The sequence below is a fragment of the Thamnophis sirtalis genome, unplaced genomic scaffold (assembly GCF_051295495.1).
Source record: "Thamnophis sirtalis isolate CommonGarterSnake01/CBP01778 unplaced genomic scaffold, rThaSir2_p1.2 scaffold_14, whole genome shotgun sequence".
Taxonomy (NCBI): domain Eukaryota; kingdom Metazoa; phylum Chordata; class Lepidosauria; order Squamata; family Natricidae; genus Thamnophis; species Thamnophis sirtalis.
The window spans coordinates 36592155-36610279 of record NW_028261394.1 but is presented as its reverse complement, the minus strand read 5'-3'; the positions used below and the strand labels follow the sequence as shown (position 1 = coordinate 36610279).

The 18125-nt window shown below is 46.1% G+C and overlaps 1 protein-coding gene across 1 annotated transcript; it reads left to right on the top strand.

Moving 5' to 3' along the window:
- The first annotated feature begins 1127 nt into the window (after positions 1-1127).
- NRN1L (neuritin 1 like) lies at positions 1128-17543 on the top strand. The gene is made up of 3 exons (XM_014070555.2): positions 1128-1255; positions 12094-12259; positions 14766-17543. The coding sequence occupies exons 1-3, from the start codon at positions 1198-1200 to the stop codon at positions 15049-15051; spliced, it is 510 nt and encodes a 169-aa protein (XP_013926030.1). The 5' UTR covers positions 1128-1197; the 3' UTR covers positions 15052-17543.
- The last annotated feature ends 582 nt before the right edge of the window (positions 17544-18125 follow it).

Here is an 18125-nt window from a genome sequence, read left to right as displayed (position 1 = left end):
ATGGGGAAGAAATGGAGGTAGTGACAGATTTTATTTTCCTGGGCTCCAAGATCACCGCAGTTGGGGACTGAGTCAAGAAATCAAAAGAGGCTTGCTCCTGGGGAGGAAAGCTATGGCAAATCTAGACAGCAGACTAAAAAGCAGAGACATCACCCTGCCAACAAAAGTGTGTATAGTGAAGGCTATGTTTTTTTTCAACTGCAATGTATGGCTGTGAAGGTTGGACCATAAGGAAGGCTGAGGGCCAAAGAATGGAGGCCTTTGAACTATGGTGCTGGAGAAGACTCCTGCGAGTCCCTCGGACTGCAAGGCGATCCAACTGGTCAGTCCTAGAGGAGATCAACCCTGACTGCTCTTTAGAAGGCCAGATCCTGAAGATGAAACTCAAAGACTTTGGCCACCTAATGAGAAGGAAGGACTCACTGGAGAAGAGCCTCCTGCTGGGAACGATTGAGGGCAAAAGAAGAAGGGGACAAAAGAGAATGAGGTGGCTGGATGGAGTCACTGAGCTTAAAATGGACTCCAGAGGATGGTAGAGGACAGGAAGACCTGTAGGAACATTGTCCATGGGGTCGCGATGGGTCGGACACAACTTCGCAACTAACAACAACAAATGCCAGTTGAGCTCAGCTGCTTGTGATTGCCTAAAAACCAGGATTAAGCCACAATTTAGGCTGATCTGGAACCAAGGAACTTGCAGCCGTCATAAATATGAACCAGTTGCCAAGCCTTTGAATTTTGATCAGGTGTTCTTCATGGAGATGCTGCAAAGGGCTTAACTGTGAAAAAACGCTCATAAGCCCTTTTTTCTGAGTGCTGTTGTAACTTTGAACGGGCACTAAATGAATTGTTGTAAATCGAGGACTGCATGGACTTGTATTGGCTTCCTGCAGTTTATACCCCCCCCCCACCACCAAACTCTTACTCAACCACCCGCAGCTGGAGACCCCAACTTAGCCGCTTGGCCCCTTCTCCGACCATTTCCCGCACAGCCCCCCGCCCTCAAAAAACAGGCGCTCCCACGTGGTGGGCGCCCAACTTCCCAAAGGACCGAAAGGATTCCGGGATTCCGTCCGCCCGAGGCTCCCAGCGGCGGGGCGGGGCAGAGCCGGGGGCGGAGCGCAGCGGCCGCCCGGAGCCACCGCTCGGCGTTTCTGCAGCCCGATTCCCTCCAGAGCGGGCGGCGGCGGAGGCACCATGGGCTGCGGGGCGTCGCTGGGCGCCTGGGCGCTGCTGCTGTTCACCTTGCATTTGGGTACGTCTGAATCCCGCGGATGGGAGCTGGGGTGAGGGGGGGGGGAGAGATCAGACCCGGACCGGGACGGGGGAAGGGGAAAGAGGGAGGGGAAGGGGAGAGGGAGAGGGAGGGGAAGAGGGAGAGGGACAGAGAAAGGGAGAGGGAGAAAGAGAGGGAGAGGGAAAGGGGGGAGGGAGAGGGGAAAAGAAAGGGAAAGGGGAAGGGAGAGGGAGAAAAAAGGGAAAGGGGAGAGGGAGAAAGGAAGGGGAAGGGGAGAGGGAAAAGGGAGAGGGAGAAAGAAAGGGAAAAGGGAGAGGGAGAAAGAAAGGGGAGAGGGGGAGGGAGAAAGAAAGGGAGAGGGAGAGAGAGAAAGGGAGAGAGAGGGGAAGAGAGAAAGGGGACAGGGGACGAGGACCGGGAAGGGGGAAGGGGAAGGGGAAAGAGGGAGGGGGGAAGGGGAGAGGGAGGGGAAGAGGGAGAGAGACAGAGAAAGGGAGAGGGAGAAAGAGAGGGAGAGGGAAAGGGGGAGGGAGAGGGGAAAAGAAAGGGAAAGGAAAGGGGAAGGGAGAGAGAGAAAAAAAGGGAAAGGGGAGAGGGAGAAAAAAAGGGAAAGGGGAGAGGGAGAAAGGAAGGGGAAGGGGAGAGGGAAAAGGGAGAGGGAGAAAGAAAGGGAAAAGGGAGAGGGAGAAAGAAAGGGGAGAGGGAGAGGGGGAGGGAGAAAGAAAGGGAGAGGGAGAGAGAGAAAGGGAGAGAGAGGGGAAGAGAGAAAGGGGGCAGGGGACGAGGACCGGGAAGGGGGGAAGAAGGGAGGGGAGGAGAAGGGAAAGGACCGGGACCGGGAGGCGATCTTGTCTCCGCGGGACGGCAGCCAGCGCGCAAAGCGGAGTTCCGAAGAGCCGCAAGGCTGCCCGGATCAAAGCAACCGGCGGGGCATCCATCCCAGGACTCGCACGTGGGGACGGCTGAGGTCCTCGTTCTTTGCCGGCTGGAGGCTTAACGGGCTGTTTGCGGCGCCCCCTGAATTGCAACCTCTGCTGGAAGCAGCTTCTCTTTCCCTGCACCGGGTGGGCCGAGGGATTCGTGCGTGGGGAAGGCGGCCGGGTCGACCCAGCCAAACCGGGGCTGTGCAAGGGTGGGCGGGCGGTGAGAAAAGGGGCGCTCGTAGGAAGCCGCAGGCGGCCCCCGAGCAGAGCTGGACCTCCGGCGAGGGGGCTTTTCCGAGGGCGTTGAAGCCCCCGCTTCCCCCCCCCCCCGGTGTGCCAGATCTGGAGGCCCCTGGCAAGTGCCGCCTGTGGATGATGGGGCTTGGAACTCTGCGCGTCTGGAAGACCCAGCGGGCGGGGGAAGGGGTCGGGGCTTTCAGCGCGTCTCTCTCCGTCCGTCTGAACCGTCAGAGCTTCGGGAGTGTCGTCCCCCCCCCCCTTGGCTGGAAGTTGCAACTGTCGGCAAGACTGAGGGTTAAAGCAACGGCTTCTTCTTTCTTTCCTTCCTTCTTTCTTTTTTTTCTTTCTTTCCTTCTTTCTTCCACCCTTCCACCCTTCCATCCTTCCTCTTTCTTACTTTCTTCCATCCTTCCTCTTCCTTCCTTCCCTCCTTCCCTCCTTCCTTCCTTCCCTCCTTCCTTCCTTCCTTCCTTCCCTGCCATTACAGAATGTTCTCCCCTCTCTCCAATGACTTTTCCTTGCTCTTTGGCAAGTCAACCTTTTCACCGTTCCAAAGATCCTGTAAGTTGAGGCAAGACACCCTTCTGCTGACTTTTCAAAACTCCTTCCCCAACTGAATCGGGGAGCCCTCCAGGGTGTAGGGGCTGGATCGACCGCACCCCTAACTGTGTCTAGTGGCACCGGCTGCCTTCTTCTTGCTGAAAATTAGGAGCTGTTTGCTTCGGCCCCTAATTTGCCTCTGTCTCTCTCTGTCTGTCTCTCTGTCTTTCTCTCTGTGTCTTTCTCTCTCACTTTCTCTCTCTCTCTGTCTGTCTGTCTGTCTCTCTCTTTCTCTCTGTCTGTCTGTCTTTCTCACACACTTTCTCTCTCTCTGTCTTTCTCTCTGTCTCTCTCTCTGTCTCTCTCTCTGTCTCTCTCTCTGTCTCTCCGTCTCTGTCTTTCTCTCTCTGTCTGTCTCTGTCTGTCTCTGTCTGTCTCTCTCTGTCTCTCTGTCTGTCTGTCTCTGTCTCTCTCTGTCTCTCTCTGTCTCTCTCTGTCTCTCTCTGTCTCTCTGTCTCTGTCTCTCTGTCTCTCTCTGTCTCTGTCTCTCTCTGTCTCTCTGTCTCTGTCTCTCTCTCTCTCTCTGTCTGTCTCTGTCTCTCTGCTTCTCTCTCTGTCTCTGTCTCTGTCTCTCTCTGTCTCTCTCTGTCTCTCTGTCTGTCTCTGTCTCTCTCTCCCTCCCTCTCTCTCTCTCTCTCTCTGGATGTTGCTTGCCAGCGGAAGAAGGAACCTCAACATGTCCTCTTCACAAACTCCTGCTCCTGTCTTTCCTTCTTTCTTAACACACACACACACACACACACACACACACACACACGCTTCCTCTTACCCCTTGCAAAACAAGGAAGACACAATTCCGCTTGATGCTTCCCACAGATGCTCTATTGGCTGTAGTCAGTCTCCTTCCCTACCCGACCCTCTTCACCCCCCCAATATCTGAGGGAAGAGATGCTCAAGATAAGGAGATTGTTTTCCCCCCACCCCACGCGCAATTTAAAAGCAAATGAGTTTTGTGCTAAAAGCTTGCTGCGGCTCAGAAAAGCTGGTTGCCTTTTAATAAAATGCATTACTGTCCTCTGAGAATGTCCTGAAGACTTCACAAAGATTCTCCCTTTGGGTCCAATCCTCTGCAGGATCCTTAAAAAAAAAAAAACAGATTCCGTGAATTTTTCCTCCTGCTGATGTTGGGGATGGCTCTTATCCAGCTGGGGAGATTTAGGTTCAGGGGATGGGATGTGAGGTTGCTCTTCTCCTTAATTCAGGGAAGGATGGGATGGCAGGAGGAGGAGGATTTCTTGCGTTTGAAAACAACTTTATGCTTGATGTTATTATTACATTTTTACTAGAAGATACGCTAAGAGGGGAAAAACGAACAGGATTGTTATGTTCAGTTGTTTAATATACTTTAATTCTAAGATTAAAGAATTAATATCAATGTCAATGATGTTGTAATTTTTTTTGCATATTAAGTTTTTTATTTTTCCATTTTCATAACATATAATCACATGTATACTATTACATAGCCAACATCATATTGTATTATTAAATGTTTACATCAATTCACCTTACCATCAACTCCCCAAAACAATTATTGGCTCTTCTGCTCTCCATGCACCCTATTTGTGCCTTATCTATCACTTTCTTCTCCCTCTCTCTTCTCCCTCCCTACCTCCTTTCTTCCCTCCGTCATCCTTCTCTTCTCTACTTCCCCTTCCTCTCTCCTCCTCCTCTCCCCCCTTTCCACTCCTCCTTTCTCTCCTCCTCTTTCCCCCTCCTCTCTCCTGTCCCTCTCTTTTTCCCTTACCTCTCTCCTATGTCACACTCTTCATCTCATTTACTTGGTATATTTCAGCTTCTGAACAAGCTCCATTTTATGTTGATGGTATTTATCATTCCTTTTCAATATACATATTTAATTTTAACGTATATCTTCTTCCTTCTTTTTTTTGATAAATAGAACAAAAAAGTATACATATATAGTCATTGTGCTTTTAACACACAACACACGCCTAGTTTTGGCCGAGATGTAGACCTGGTTACAATTCCCCACTATTCTCATCATTGTATTTATATAATTATACATCCTTACGCGCCCCCAATTTGTGATTCTGTCTTTAAATCTCATTAGTTTCCCATGTTGTAAATCTTGATGGTTATTGCATAGAGATATTTGTACCCAGACGACACACTGTTTAAGGAAAGAGGGAAGGTTCATATTTTTAAAAAAGTAAATAAAAACTTTTTAATTTAAAAAAAAGAAAAAGGAAAGAGGCAGGACAAGGCTTCGGGTGAGGTGCTGGGTCAGGTTCTGCTTGCCTCTGTATGGGGAAAAGGATGGCAGGAGAAATGTCAGAGAAAGGTTGCTATAGTTATATTCCAGATAAAACTTTTTCCCTTCTCTGGAGGGTGAGAAATGTGTTTAACTGGAAATTGGTCTGTGTAATACATTAGAGATCGACAGAACTACTTGTCTGCTGATACAGGTAGTCCTCAAGATACAACAATTTGCTGAGTGACCTTTCAAAGTTAATGATGGCACTGGGGAAAAAAGTTACTCGTGACCATTTTTTACACAACCGTTGTAGCATTCCTATGGTCTCTGATCAAAATTCAGATGCTTGGCAACTGATTCATATGTACGACAGCTGCAGAGTCGTGTGTGTGTGTGTGTGTGTGTGTGTGTGTGTGTGTGTGTGTGTGTGTGTTTTTGACGTAAACAGCTTTTGTGGCCTTCCAACCAGCAAGGTCAGATTCACTTAACAGCCATGTTCCTAACTCAACAACCGCAATGATTCAATTAACAACTGTGCCTTAGAAAAGTTGTGAAACGGGGCAAAACTCACTTAACCAATGTCTCACTTAGCGACATAAATTGTGGTTGTAAGTCAAGGACTACCTGTACAGCCAGTGTTGGGTGTTGCTGGAGGGCCACAGGTTTCCCAACTCCAGCTGGTACTTTTTAATTTATCCTTATCGATTGTGTTGTCTCCAATGTCCTTACAACCATCCTCATCACCAGTCCAGAAAGGGAGTGATTTGCACAGATGTCCCAAAGTTGTGTATGTGTTTCACCAAGCCCTCCATTTTCCTCTTTTACTCATGAAGTAGAGAAAAATACAAGCTGAATGCTAAATAAAGTGGGTGAGGAGAAGAGGCCAAGATCTGAAAAGGGTACCTTTTGGTAAGGAAACTGCAGGTATCCCAAGGTACATGATATTATTACCTTCTGTGGTACCCAGAAGAAACCCTTTTATTGTTCTGCTCTATTTCTATTTATTTCTACTTATTTTTCTGCTCTTTTAATAAGCTTCTTCTGCTTTACATTTTCTGGCCCCAGTTGAACTGGGTTTCCTTTTTGTCTTTCAATTATTATTAGAAGTAGTACGGCTTCATCAGAACATGACCGGCAATATTAAGATAAAATTAGCAATCGGTTAGATTGAAAATGTTTAATTTCCTGTTCCATTCAAAGTTTTTTTTAAAATCCAAAAGTGGGAAGGAACACCCAAGCCGTGTTGTTTTCCCATATGGAAACGTCTCTTATTTTTCCCCTGTCTTATTAAAAATCTGTTAAGAAAATTTTAAAAAACCCACGAATGAGCTCTTTAGAATCCTGATCAAGCCATTTTTCTGAAAGCCCTTATGGAATTGTAATTTCCTTCCTGTCTTGGTTTTGGGGGAAACTCATCCGTGCTTGTTTAATATCAGAGAAGATGCTCAAATCCTAATGGGTTGAAAAAAGCCTGCATTGGAACAAAGAGTCTGCCTTGCCTATGATTTGATGATAGAATTAGCATAATTAATCCTAATGCTTCTTATCTGATGCTATTGGTGGACTCAGAGTTGTGCATATCTGTGTCTCTGTGTGTGTGTGTGTATTTAAATTCTATCAATTTAAATAAGACATAAGGCTGGGTGATTGGCATTTCCTAGGGATCTGAATACAAAATGCCATGTGTTTCCCTCCAGTTTTCTCCAACCCGCTGTCTTCCAAATGATCTTGAAAACTCTTGCATTGCCTGTGATTAGGATAGGTTTGTTACACATGTAAAAGGGCCTTCTTAGGGAAAGATTGGTATAGTATGGTCCAGATAAAAACTTTTCTCTGTTGAGAAATATATCCAAATGGCAGTTTTGTATTGTTGTTGTTAGTTGTGAAGTCGTGTCTGACCCATCACGGCCCCAGGGGCAACGTTCCTCCAGGCCTTCCTCTCCTCTACCATCCTCAGGTGTCCATTTAAGCTCACATCGACTGCTTCGGTGACTCCATCCAGCCACCTCATTCTCTGTCGTCCCCTTCTTCTTTTGCCCTCAATCGTTCCCAGCATCAGGCTCTTCTCCAGTGAGTCCTTCCTCCTTCTCATTAGGTGGCCAAAGTCTTTGAGTTTCCTCTTCAGGATCCGGCCTTCTAAAGAGCAGTCAGGGTTGATCTCCTCTAGGACTGACCAGTTGGATCGTCTTGCAGTTTATATACATTTTGAACTTCCAGATTCCATGCAAAAGATTGCAATGGTGAACTCTCTTCCTACAGGCTTGCAAGATCCAACATAATAATCTGTTGTAAGTTCACCCATAGCACATGTATATTTATTTATTTAAATATATGTGTGTTCAATTTTGATTATATGGTTTATTGTTGGCTTGACACTTTTAGGTACAAACTAGCACAGGGTTCTATAGCTAATTAATAGAAACGGTGATTTCAATATGCACCAGTGGTGGGTTCCGGATCCTGGTACAACCGGTATGATGCAGTGGGGCTTGGCATCCACCACATGAATGTGTGCAGCACACATACACATGTGTGCAGCATGCCCATGCGTCCTTATCTCCTGCGACGCCTCCGCAACACTCCAGCTGCTCGCTGAAGCATTGCGCAGGTGCCGTATGCTCCGTGCGTGTGTGCGGAAGCGCCAAAGAGCTCAAATACAGGTAAGGAGGGTGGGCGGGCGGGCCCTCCAGAACACCGTACCAGAACGGTACCTGGTGCTCCCGGTACGCACCGGTACCCCCGTACCAGGGCGTACCGCTTGCAACCCACCACTGGCATGTACCCTTTTAAGAAGAGATTGGACATTTGTCTAAAATGGTATAGTTTCCTGCTTGAGCAGGAGGGTTAGACTAGAAGACCTCTAAGGTCCCTTCCAACTCTTTTATTCTTTATTCTGTATACGCATTGATAAGAGGGACAGAATTGGAGTTGCTTTGATTGACAAAGGCCTTTGGTGTTTTTTTTGTTTTTGCAATCACTGAGGCCCTAAGACAGTAAGTCTGTTATTTCCTAAATATACAGCTAAGTCAGCCATGTATCTCCAACAGCTATTTGAGGCGGTACTTATTGATATAGTATTAGACTTTTATGGGTAGTCCTTGACTTACAACAGCTCATTTAGTGACCATTGAAAGCTGCAATGGCACTGAAAGAAGTGACTTATGACCATTTTCGCACACTTATGACTGTGGCAGCATCCCCATGGCCACATGATTTACATTCAGATGATTATAGCAATAGCAATAGCAGTTAGACTTATATACCGCTTCATAGGGCTTTCAGCCCTCTCTAAGCAGTTTACAGAGTCAGCATATCGCCCCCAACAATCTGGGTCCTCATTTTACCCACCTCGGAAGGATGGAAGGCTGAGTCAACCCTGAGCCGGTGAGATTTGAACCGCTGAACTGCAGAACTGCAGTCAGCTGAAGTAGCCTGCAGTGCTGCATTTAACCACTGCGCCACCTCGGCTCTCTCCTGACTCACATTTATGATGATTGGAGAGTTGTCTGGTCCCCTTTTGCGACCTTCTGACAAGCAGAATCAGCAAGGGAACCAGATTCACTTAACAACTGGGTTATACATTTAAGAACTGCTTAACCACTGGGGTAAGAAAGGTCGTAAAAGGTGCCAAAATTCACTTAGCATGTGTCTCACTTAACAACATAAATTTGGGGGACAATTGTCATCATGCATTGAGTAGTACCTCTTTAAGATAAGATACGCGGTTTATCTTTCTGAGTCCTCAAGAGATGGCCATAGTTTGCCATGCAAGACAGCTACCTCAATTCAATTTGGGGCGGTCTTAACTCTGCATTATAATTAAGTCCCTATTACATTCAGTCTTGTTGTCTAAACAGAAATGTGCTTTGTGTGTGTGGGGGAAATGCTAAAGGTGGCTCAGTGGCTAAGATACCGATACCACTCACTATGGATTCGAACCGCCGAACTGCTGACCTTCCTGATCAACAAGAAGGTCAGCAGTTTGGCGGTTCGAATCCATAGTGCCGCATAACGGAGTGAGTGCCCGTTACTTGTCCCAGCTTCTGCCAACCTAGCAATGCAAAAGTATGTAAAAATGCAAGTAGAAAAATAGGAACCATCTTTGGTGGGAAGGGAACAGCGTTCCGTGCACCTTCGGTGTTTAATTATGCTGGTCACATGGCCACGAAGATGTCTTCAGACAGCGCTGGCCCTTTGGCTTTGTAACGGAGATGAGCATCGCCCCCTAGAGTCAGGAACGACTAGCACATATGTGCGAGGGGAAGCTTTACCTTTACCTTAGGGAATGCTAGCCAGCTGCTTTATGTACAGGCAAATCCTTTGTCTTTCTAGTCTGAAAGTGGGTGCTTTCCCTCCCTCTGAAGTCTTTTGTTGAGGGTGTATTTCAGTGATGGGACAGGTTCAAAGCAACAAAACAAATGAATTCAGCCCAGAATGTTGGGTAGCCTACTTTAGTAAAAATTTCCACATAAGGTTAAACCACATTGCAATTAGGGCATCGTGCAATCTCAGTTTTGATCATTTGAATATCAGGCTTTGTATGATGCATGAATTTGGGAATTCAGATTCCTCCTGGGTAGTTTTAACTTTCTTGTTGAAAAGTTGTCCTTGGTATTTAAGCTCAAAGGCAGTCTCTCTCCCAGAGCTTTCTAGGAGCTGTCCAGAGTTCTGAAGTCCTAGTTTTCTTTGTCTTTTAAAATCACCGTCTTGCATTCTAGCTTTTAGTGTCTTGGATAACAGAAGTGCTGGTGAATGCTTGCTTATACCCAGCTAAGTCACTAAGGGTTTTTATACATCAAACCTTTTTTTAAATGCCCTTTGAGTTAATTTTGACTTCTAATGACTGACTGAACTAGTCCTTGCCAGTTTTCTTGGCAACTTCTCAGAAGGTTTAGGTTTAGGTTTATTAGATTTATATGAAGTGGCTTGCCCTAATGCCATTGCCTACTTTGTAGGACTGAGAGCGAGTGACTGGCCCAAAGTAACTTAGCTGGCTTTGTACCTCTAGCAGGACTAAAACTCACAGTCTCCTGGTTTCTAGCCTAGAACCTCAATTCCTACATCAAACTGGTTCTCCATATGTCAAAACCACCATCTTAAATTTTACACATCGTTAAATAAGCAACCCTATCAAACAGTCTTAGGGTGCTATTCTCGGTTGTTCAGAAATCAAACCCGGCTATATATGCAAAATATTTAAACTAAGGAAAGCCAGAATGTACAACTAATTGCTTCTTTTCTGGCCCCCTAAAATAACTTATTTTATCAGAATTGGATTGCCCCTTTACAAATGCTCTTCGGGAAATACAGAAAATTGCCTTATCATTTTTGGAATAATCATTACCATTATCCAATGCCTAAACATTTCAATAGAAAGAGGTCAGGGGTGAAACAAGGGTTCCACCACAAAACCGCGGTAGACTAAAGCACGCTCGACGAAAGCGCGTACCTGACGTCATCACAGCGCGACGAAAACATCACGCTGTGAGCGGTAAAGTTAAAATTAACACTAAAACCTTACCCTAACCCACCCAAACCTAACCCTAACCCTAACCCTAACCCTAAACCTAACCCTAAACCTAACCCTTAACCTAACCCTAAACCTAACCCTAAACCTAACCCTTAACCTAACCCTAAACCTAACCCTTAACCTAACGCTAAACCTAACGCTAACCCTTAACCTAACCCTAAACCTAACCCTAATGCTTAACGTAACCCTAAACCTAACCCTAACCCTTAACCTAACCCTAACCCTAAACCTAACCCTTACCTTTACGTGAATCGGCTTGCTTTAAAAGCGCTTTTTAAAGCGCCCTTTTTTCTCCGTGGTCGTATTTGTCGCGCTGCTGATGACGTCAGGTACGCGCTTTAATCGGGCGTGCTTTAGTGGACCGCGGTTTTGTCGTGCCACGGAAACAAGTACCCTTTCGACATGAAGTACGTGCTTCACCTCTAGGCGATGATCGCTTGCTGTTGTATTAACTTAGCTAAAAATACAGAGCTTTGTACCAGCATAAATTTATCTCCAGTGCTGAGATTTAGAGAAAGATGAAAGTGCTTCAGGATGCTTTAGAATTCTTGAATAGCAATAGCTTTTGAAGCTATCCCGAAATATATATTTTAATTTTATGAGGTGTTTTGTCTCTAATTTTTCAACTTGCCACTCTGGCCTATAACGGCAAACACTGGCTCTGCTGGCTATTTGATGAATGCTGTCCTCTAAGACCTGATCCTCAGGGACGGGGTGGCTCAGTGACTAAGATGCTGAGCTTGTCGATCAGTAAGGTCGGCAGTTCGGCAGTTTGAATCCCTAGTGCCGCGTAACGGAGTGAACTCCCATTACTTGTCCCAGCTTCTGCCAACCTAGCAATTTGAAAGCATGTAAAACTGCAAGTAGAAAAATAGGGACTACCTTTGGTGGGAAGGTAACAGTGTTCTGTGTGCCTTCAGCATTTAGTCATGACCATGGAGACGTCTTCGGCAGTGGTGGCCCTTTGGCTTTGAAACTGAGATGAGCACTGCCCCCTAGAGTTGGGAACTATTAGCACATATGTGCGAGGGGAACCTTTATCTTTATCCTCTAAGATAGGGGTCTCCAACCTTAGCAACTTTAAGATTGATGGACTTCAACTGTGGTGGACTTCAAGCCTGGTGGACTTCAATTCTGTGAGTTGAAGTTCTCCAGGCTTAAAGTTGCCAAGGTTGGAGACCCCCGCTCTAAGACACATTCCAGGAAAGTTTAACTATGATTCCATCACCCCATCCTGCATGCTTCCCAGGGATTATGGGAATTATAGTCCTACACAATTATCAAGTTGTGAGCTTGGGAAAGCTATTGAAGATAACACAGTCTGAATATCTCAATTTCAACTTCATTGCAGTGCTGGTGGGGCAGCCCGTGAATGCGGCTGGCTGGAAGTGCAACACCATCTATAAGGGGTTTGCAGAGTGCCTGGTTAGCCTTGGAGACAGCATGGCTCAAAATGTTCAGAAGGATATGGAGGATGACACCATCCAGGATCAAGAGGAGTTGAACACCATCTGTAGGTGAGTGCAGGTTCCTCATTTCAGGCACCCATCAGTAGTAAAGTTATCATGGAGCTGCCTCAAAAGCTTGCGAGAAGATTCCTCGAGCTATTCATCCATCTGAATTGGTATTGCTGACTTCAGCTTTCCCAAGTCTGATACTTCAGCACAGAACTTTAAAAATAGGAACACTGGTTTTGAGAAAGAGACCAAGCAAACGCCTTGTTTTTCTCAGTTAGGAACTCAAAGGTCATCCATACGTCTAAGGAAGGTAACACTACCTTCCAAACATTGGACTTCAGGACCATCTGGGCCCTAGAACTGCAATGTTCAGTTTACCCACATCCACCTCTTAAAGATCAGGTTATAAGATTGGGTTAAAATATTGCCCAAGTGAAGGTTTATTATTTGTTGAATAAGCCTTCAACAGTTTCATATGTTGCAAAGCCATAACCATAGATTGCAAACTGCAAAGGATGATATGGCAAGCAAATCATTTTGTGGCTAAACATGATTTGGGAATCCAGCCCAAAACTCTTTGCATAATACTTAGTCAGCCAGGCAAAGTTAAGGAAACAATCTATCTACGGTATATATATATAAATGGCTGTGTGCGTGTATGTTCCAGCATAACTCTGGAATGCCTCGAGCAATTTCAACCAAACTTGGTATTCAGATGACTTACTCACTGGAAACAAATATTGTGGGGGTAAGACACCCCTAACACCTCTCGGGGGGGGGGGTGTTCTGTTAAGATACAGCCTGTTGTGCCTTAAAATGGCTTCTACTGTACTGCCATACAATGGACTCTACTGTACAGTGCAGTGGAGTTGCCATGGTAACAGCTTCACAGTACTCCACAAGGAGGCTCCCTCTGGTAAGGGGGAAAAGCCAACATTATAAATTACGTTTGGTATTTTCCCCCTATCAATAAATACCCGGGCAATGCGGGGTTATCGGCTAGTAGCTAATAACATATATGCACCAGAACAGCCACTTCCAAGGAACTGTTGGATTATATTGCTCCCTGAATGCAGACATGGTTTCTTTGAGTTTTCATGTGACACACTAAATCCCGTATGATCTGTCCCGGGTCCTGCATGGATTTACCCGAGGTTTGTTTTCCACCAGCAGCCCTACTGATAATTTTCATCTGACGCAAAATTGACTTAGATCTTGTTTCGGTAAATTTGAAGATTAAGATCCACCACTGAATTTCAAAGGTGGGCATGAGAGGCCATTTGTGGCCTTTTGAAAGGTTTTAATAATGGCAGCAGGTAAGGCATTTGCAAATTGCTCTGGTGTTGACACACGTTGATAGACATCCTACAACCCTCCTCGTATAGGTGGTGTCAGGGAAGAGGTGTGTGCATTTGTAGGAGTTGCCTCTTCATAATTAGGATGATGAAAATCCTGAGCAAGCATAATACTTCATGTTCTCCCAATGCAGTTTTAATACATCCCTGAAGATCAGATCAGAACACTAGAATGAAATACAGGGAAATGCCCTGCAAACTGAATTTTAGATGTCTATGCTAGTCTAGAGCCACTTTGCACCACAGTTACAGTAATGCAAATGATTCTTCTTACTGGTGTTCCAGTGGTGGGTTTCAAAAATTGTTCGAACCTACTCTGTGGATGTGGCCTCCTTTGTGGGAGTTGCTTGCCGCCCATGTGACCGGATATGAAGATGCCGATGACACTTGTCAGAACCACCTTCAATTACCTCACACACAGCACTGGCATGCATAAGAATATGATGTAAACTTGTTTTTTAAAAGGCATCTTTGGTTTGCGTTAAAACAACTTCAACACACGCAATGTTCTGATTGCACCACAAACACAGTAGTCATATTTACCTTTCACAGAGGCACTGAGTTTTATAAATATGAGCATGATAGTGTAGAATAATCATATCCAAGGACCAGTGGCGGGTTTCAAAAAATTTTGGAACCTCTTCTGTAGGTGTGGCCTGCTTTCTGGGTCCACTGGTGGAACCTCTTCTAACCGGTTCAGTAGATTTGACAAACCGGTTCTACCGAATTGGTGCAAACTGGTAGGAACCCACTTCTGTGGTGTTCCCTTTGTGACCTTCGCCAATGCTACTTTCTGGTGCTTGTAGTCATGTAGCCAAGGCTGTTTCTAACACTAGCCCCTTCTTGTGGGGGGGGAGGGGAACCCCAAACTAAAATAGAAGGGAATGTCGTGTAACCATTGACCCATACAAATAGAATCATGCTCCCACTTTGTTCTCTATGGCTTCAGCATAAATTGAGCTTAAAAGAGCCGAGGTGGCGCAGTGGTTAGAGTGCAGTACTGCATGCCACTTCAGCTGTCTGGTAGCTGCAGTTCAGCAGTTCAAATCTCACCAGCTCAAGGTTGACTCAGCTTTCCATCCTTGGTAAAATGAGGAGCCAGATTGTTGACTCTGTAAACGGCTTAGACAGGGCTGTAAAAGCACTATGAAGCGGTGTAGAAGTCTAAGTGCCATTGCTGTTAATCCTCACTGAGCCTTCTCTTCCTACAGGTCCTGGGATGACTTCCACATCTGTGCCACCAAGGTTTTGTCCAATTGCCCTGAAGAGGCAGCCAACATTTGGGAGTCCCTTCGGCAAGAGTCCCGAAAGATCCAGTTCCAAGGCAACCTACATGACCTCTGCAGCTCACGAGCCCAGCTGGCTGGTGATGGGAAGGCTTTACGCGTAGATGAGACCAACCAAGAGACCTTGCGGGGGGCAGCTCCCCTTCTCTGGCCCAGCCTCATGGGTAGATTGACTCTTGTAGCTCTCGTGGCTCTGGTACCCTTTGCTTAGTCTAGGAGCAGTGGAGAAGCCCATCCCTCCTCTATTGTCCACCACAGTATGGATGGACTGGGGACCTTGTTCTGCTTCTATCTAAGGAATATTGTCAAGCTTAGGGGTTGATGGCAATGCCTGGTATGCCCTGATTACAGGGCATCTGGTCTCTTATGTAGGAGGACAGGAGGTGATGGGGCTGGAAGCTGCCTAGGTCAAATCACATCAGGTGTATGTATTTAGTCCATTTATTCTCTCAACCTATGACTCAAGGCAGCACACAATCAAAACAACACTGTAATGTACATGTAATTAAATGCAATACAAATTACACTAGAGGCAATATAATAACTAAGCATAACTAACCTGGACAGGTCCAGAAGACCTCCTGACCCAATGTCTGGGGAGAAAACCTTACCAATGGTAGTGGGGCAAGTCATCTAGATCTTGGGGGAATACTATTCCATAGGGCAAGTGCAATAACAGTGAAGCAATGACATCCATCGGATGTCATTGCGTAAGTGATGGGAATTGGAGCATGCCAACTCTCTTCAATCTTACTGGAGATGCCAAAATAATCGGAGACAGGGGATCTCACAAAAATCCGGCTCTATCATGAAAAGCTTAAAAGTGATAACCAGCACCTTCAATTGTATCTAGAAGTTCACCAGCAACCAATACAGCTCACAAAGTCAGTGTGTTATTTGAGAATATAAGCTACATTCATGACTGTGTCCACTGCTGCGTTAAGGACCAGGGGTAGCTTCTACGTGATCTTCAAGAGTGGGTACCACGTGGGTTGCGTGGCAGAAATCCAGGCAGGAGGTAGCCAAGGCATGGCCATGAATAGGGCCTCCCAATTCAGGATTAGTTGCAATTGTTGCACAAATGAACAGACAAAAGAACCCCGAGCCATGGCTGCTACCGCCTGCTCTCTAAGCAGGAGTTGTGAGTTTGAGAGGTTTCCCCAAATCATGCAGAAGAAGAGTTGGAAAAGTCTCAAAAAAATCCATAGTCCCTTCATCCTACGAAGGTTGAACCTAAATCTGTTCCTCCCCATCCAAAACTCCCACAGAACTCCAGATACTGACCTGGAATCTAGGTGGCATGAAACACAACCTTTGAATGTGCTAAAGGTGCACCTTCTTTCCTTACACATATGAATCATGGAAGCTGCCTCCTAGTAGGAGTTGCAGGTTCCAATCTCAGGTCTCTATCTGGTCTCATCCCTCTATCTTCTCTGCTTCATGTTTCTCGCCCTCTTCTCCTTCGTCCTGGACTGGGCTATGAGACCCTCTCCCTTTTGTCATGTCCATATGGATTGGTGGAAGGCAAAGCTTTCCCTAGAAAGAGTAGGGATTAATTCCAGAACATGCTCCATGGCAAGCAGGTGTGGACTCACAACCATGACCCTACTCAAGAGAACTTTTCTCAAAGGTGCTCAAATGTGTTCCGGTGTCCCACAGTCCTTGTGTCCCATGTTCTTGGCAGTATCTCATTAGGAGAGTCAATCTGGGCCAGGTGAGATGACATGGAGGTGTCGTGATCCTCAACAGAGCTCAGCCACTTCAGTCTGTGCGCTAGTCACAGAGGTGAGTTCCTACCGGTTTGGACCGGTTCAGCCGAATAGATAGTAACTCAGCTGGACACGTGACCGAACTGGTTCTATCTTTGGCAGTGCCATCTTGATTTTTCTCTTCTGCACATGTGCAGAACAATCTTCATTGAAAAACGTAATTTCCCCCCTTTTTTAATGTTGTGAAGCGAGCGTGCTTCACAACATTAATATTTCGGCCGCCAAATCGTTAGTAATGCTGGCGGGAACCCACCCCTGACTAGTCAGTATGTGTGCCCTGACATCTGTTTGGTGGCTACTTCATTTGGGAGATTTCCCAGCTCATCTGTTCAAGAAGACAGCATCTGTACTTGTTTCTTCTTCTTCTTCTTTTGTGGAAAGCCATTATTTTACTTCTGCCCACTTGGTACTTTTATGTTTCCCGTTGGGTTCTCCCATCTTTGGCCATCGTGAAGGCAAAATGAATCCAGTGCTGTGTGTGTTTGTGCATTTTTTTTAAAAAAAGATTTTTTTTCCCCCAGACCTCCTCCCTCCCCACTGGACATAGCTAGTTGGGAGCCTCACCTGTATGGTTGATGACCGCAGAGCTTGTGGATTGAGCTTGCGACCAATCGGAGGGTGCATGCAACATTTGTAGCACTGCTGTTTGCAAGCCTAATTTTGACCATTCTGCATTCTCCGTTTCCTTGCTGACATGGGGTAATTATGAAACTATGGGTGAAATGGGATAGTCTTCACTGTTTTGTTGGCCAAAAAAAATCTTTTTGGGAAGAGCAGATGCAAAGGTATCTTGTCAGCCTGGCCTATCTTTCTTACAAAGACATGTCCATGTCTTGTCACTCCTCACTGGATTAGAGAGAAATCCTCAGCTCTTGTCCATTCATACCTGCTGTTTAAATGTGTATCTATATTTCTATTAAAAGGCATTTTTGCATTTCTTCTGTCTTGCTCTGGGTGTTGTCACCCGCCAGCAGAGCTGGCAGGAGATTGGGACAGTGAGGAGGTTGGGGAGTAACATGGGGCAATCCTGGAGTCTGGGGAAGGCTCTGATGAGGGCTCTTGTCGGAGGCAGAGAGGGGGCCAGGGCCATATGCCAGTTATAGCTGCCTTCAAAGTCAGACATCAGTGAGGCAGACAAACAGCTGCAGCCTGTTCCCAATGTGTGCACATGTGCAGAGTTCCCAGACAAAGGGATCAGCTAAAGAACAGGGGTCGACTTGGGAGTAAGGCCACAGGTGGACAATGAATGGCCCCTCCCAGAAGAAATAAAAGAGGACTAAAAGGGGGGTGCTGGAGACAATTAGTTTGGTTAATTGGTTCCTGACTCTCTGGGACTCCTTGCCAAGTTTTGCAGATATCAGCCTGGCAGCTTTCCAAGCCAGATAAGGTCTGTGACTGTAAATCCTCCCTTGAAAGACTTTGCTGGATGGGAATTAAAGGAATTCACAGTAAATTAATAAAAGGGTTTTTGTCGGGACAAGGAGTTTGCCTCATGCTCTTAGGAAGCATTGGTTAG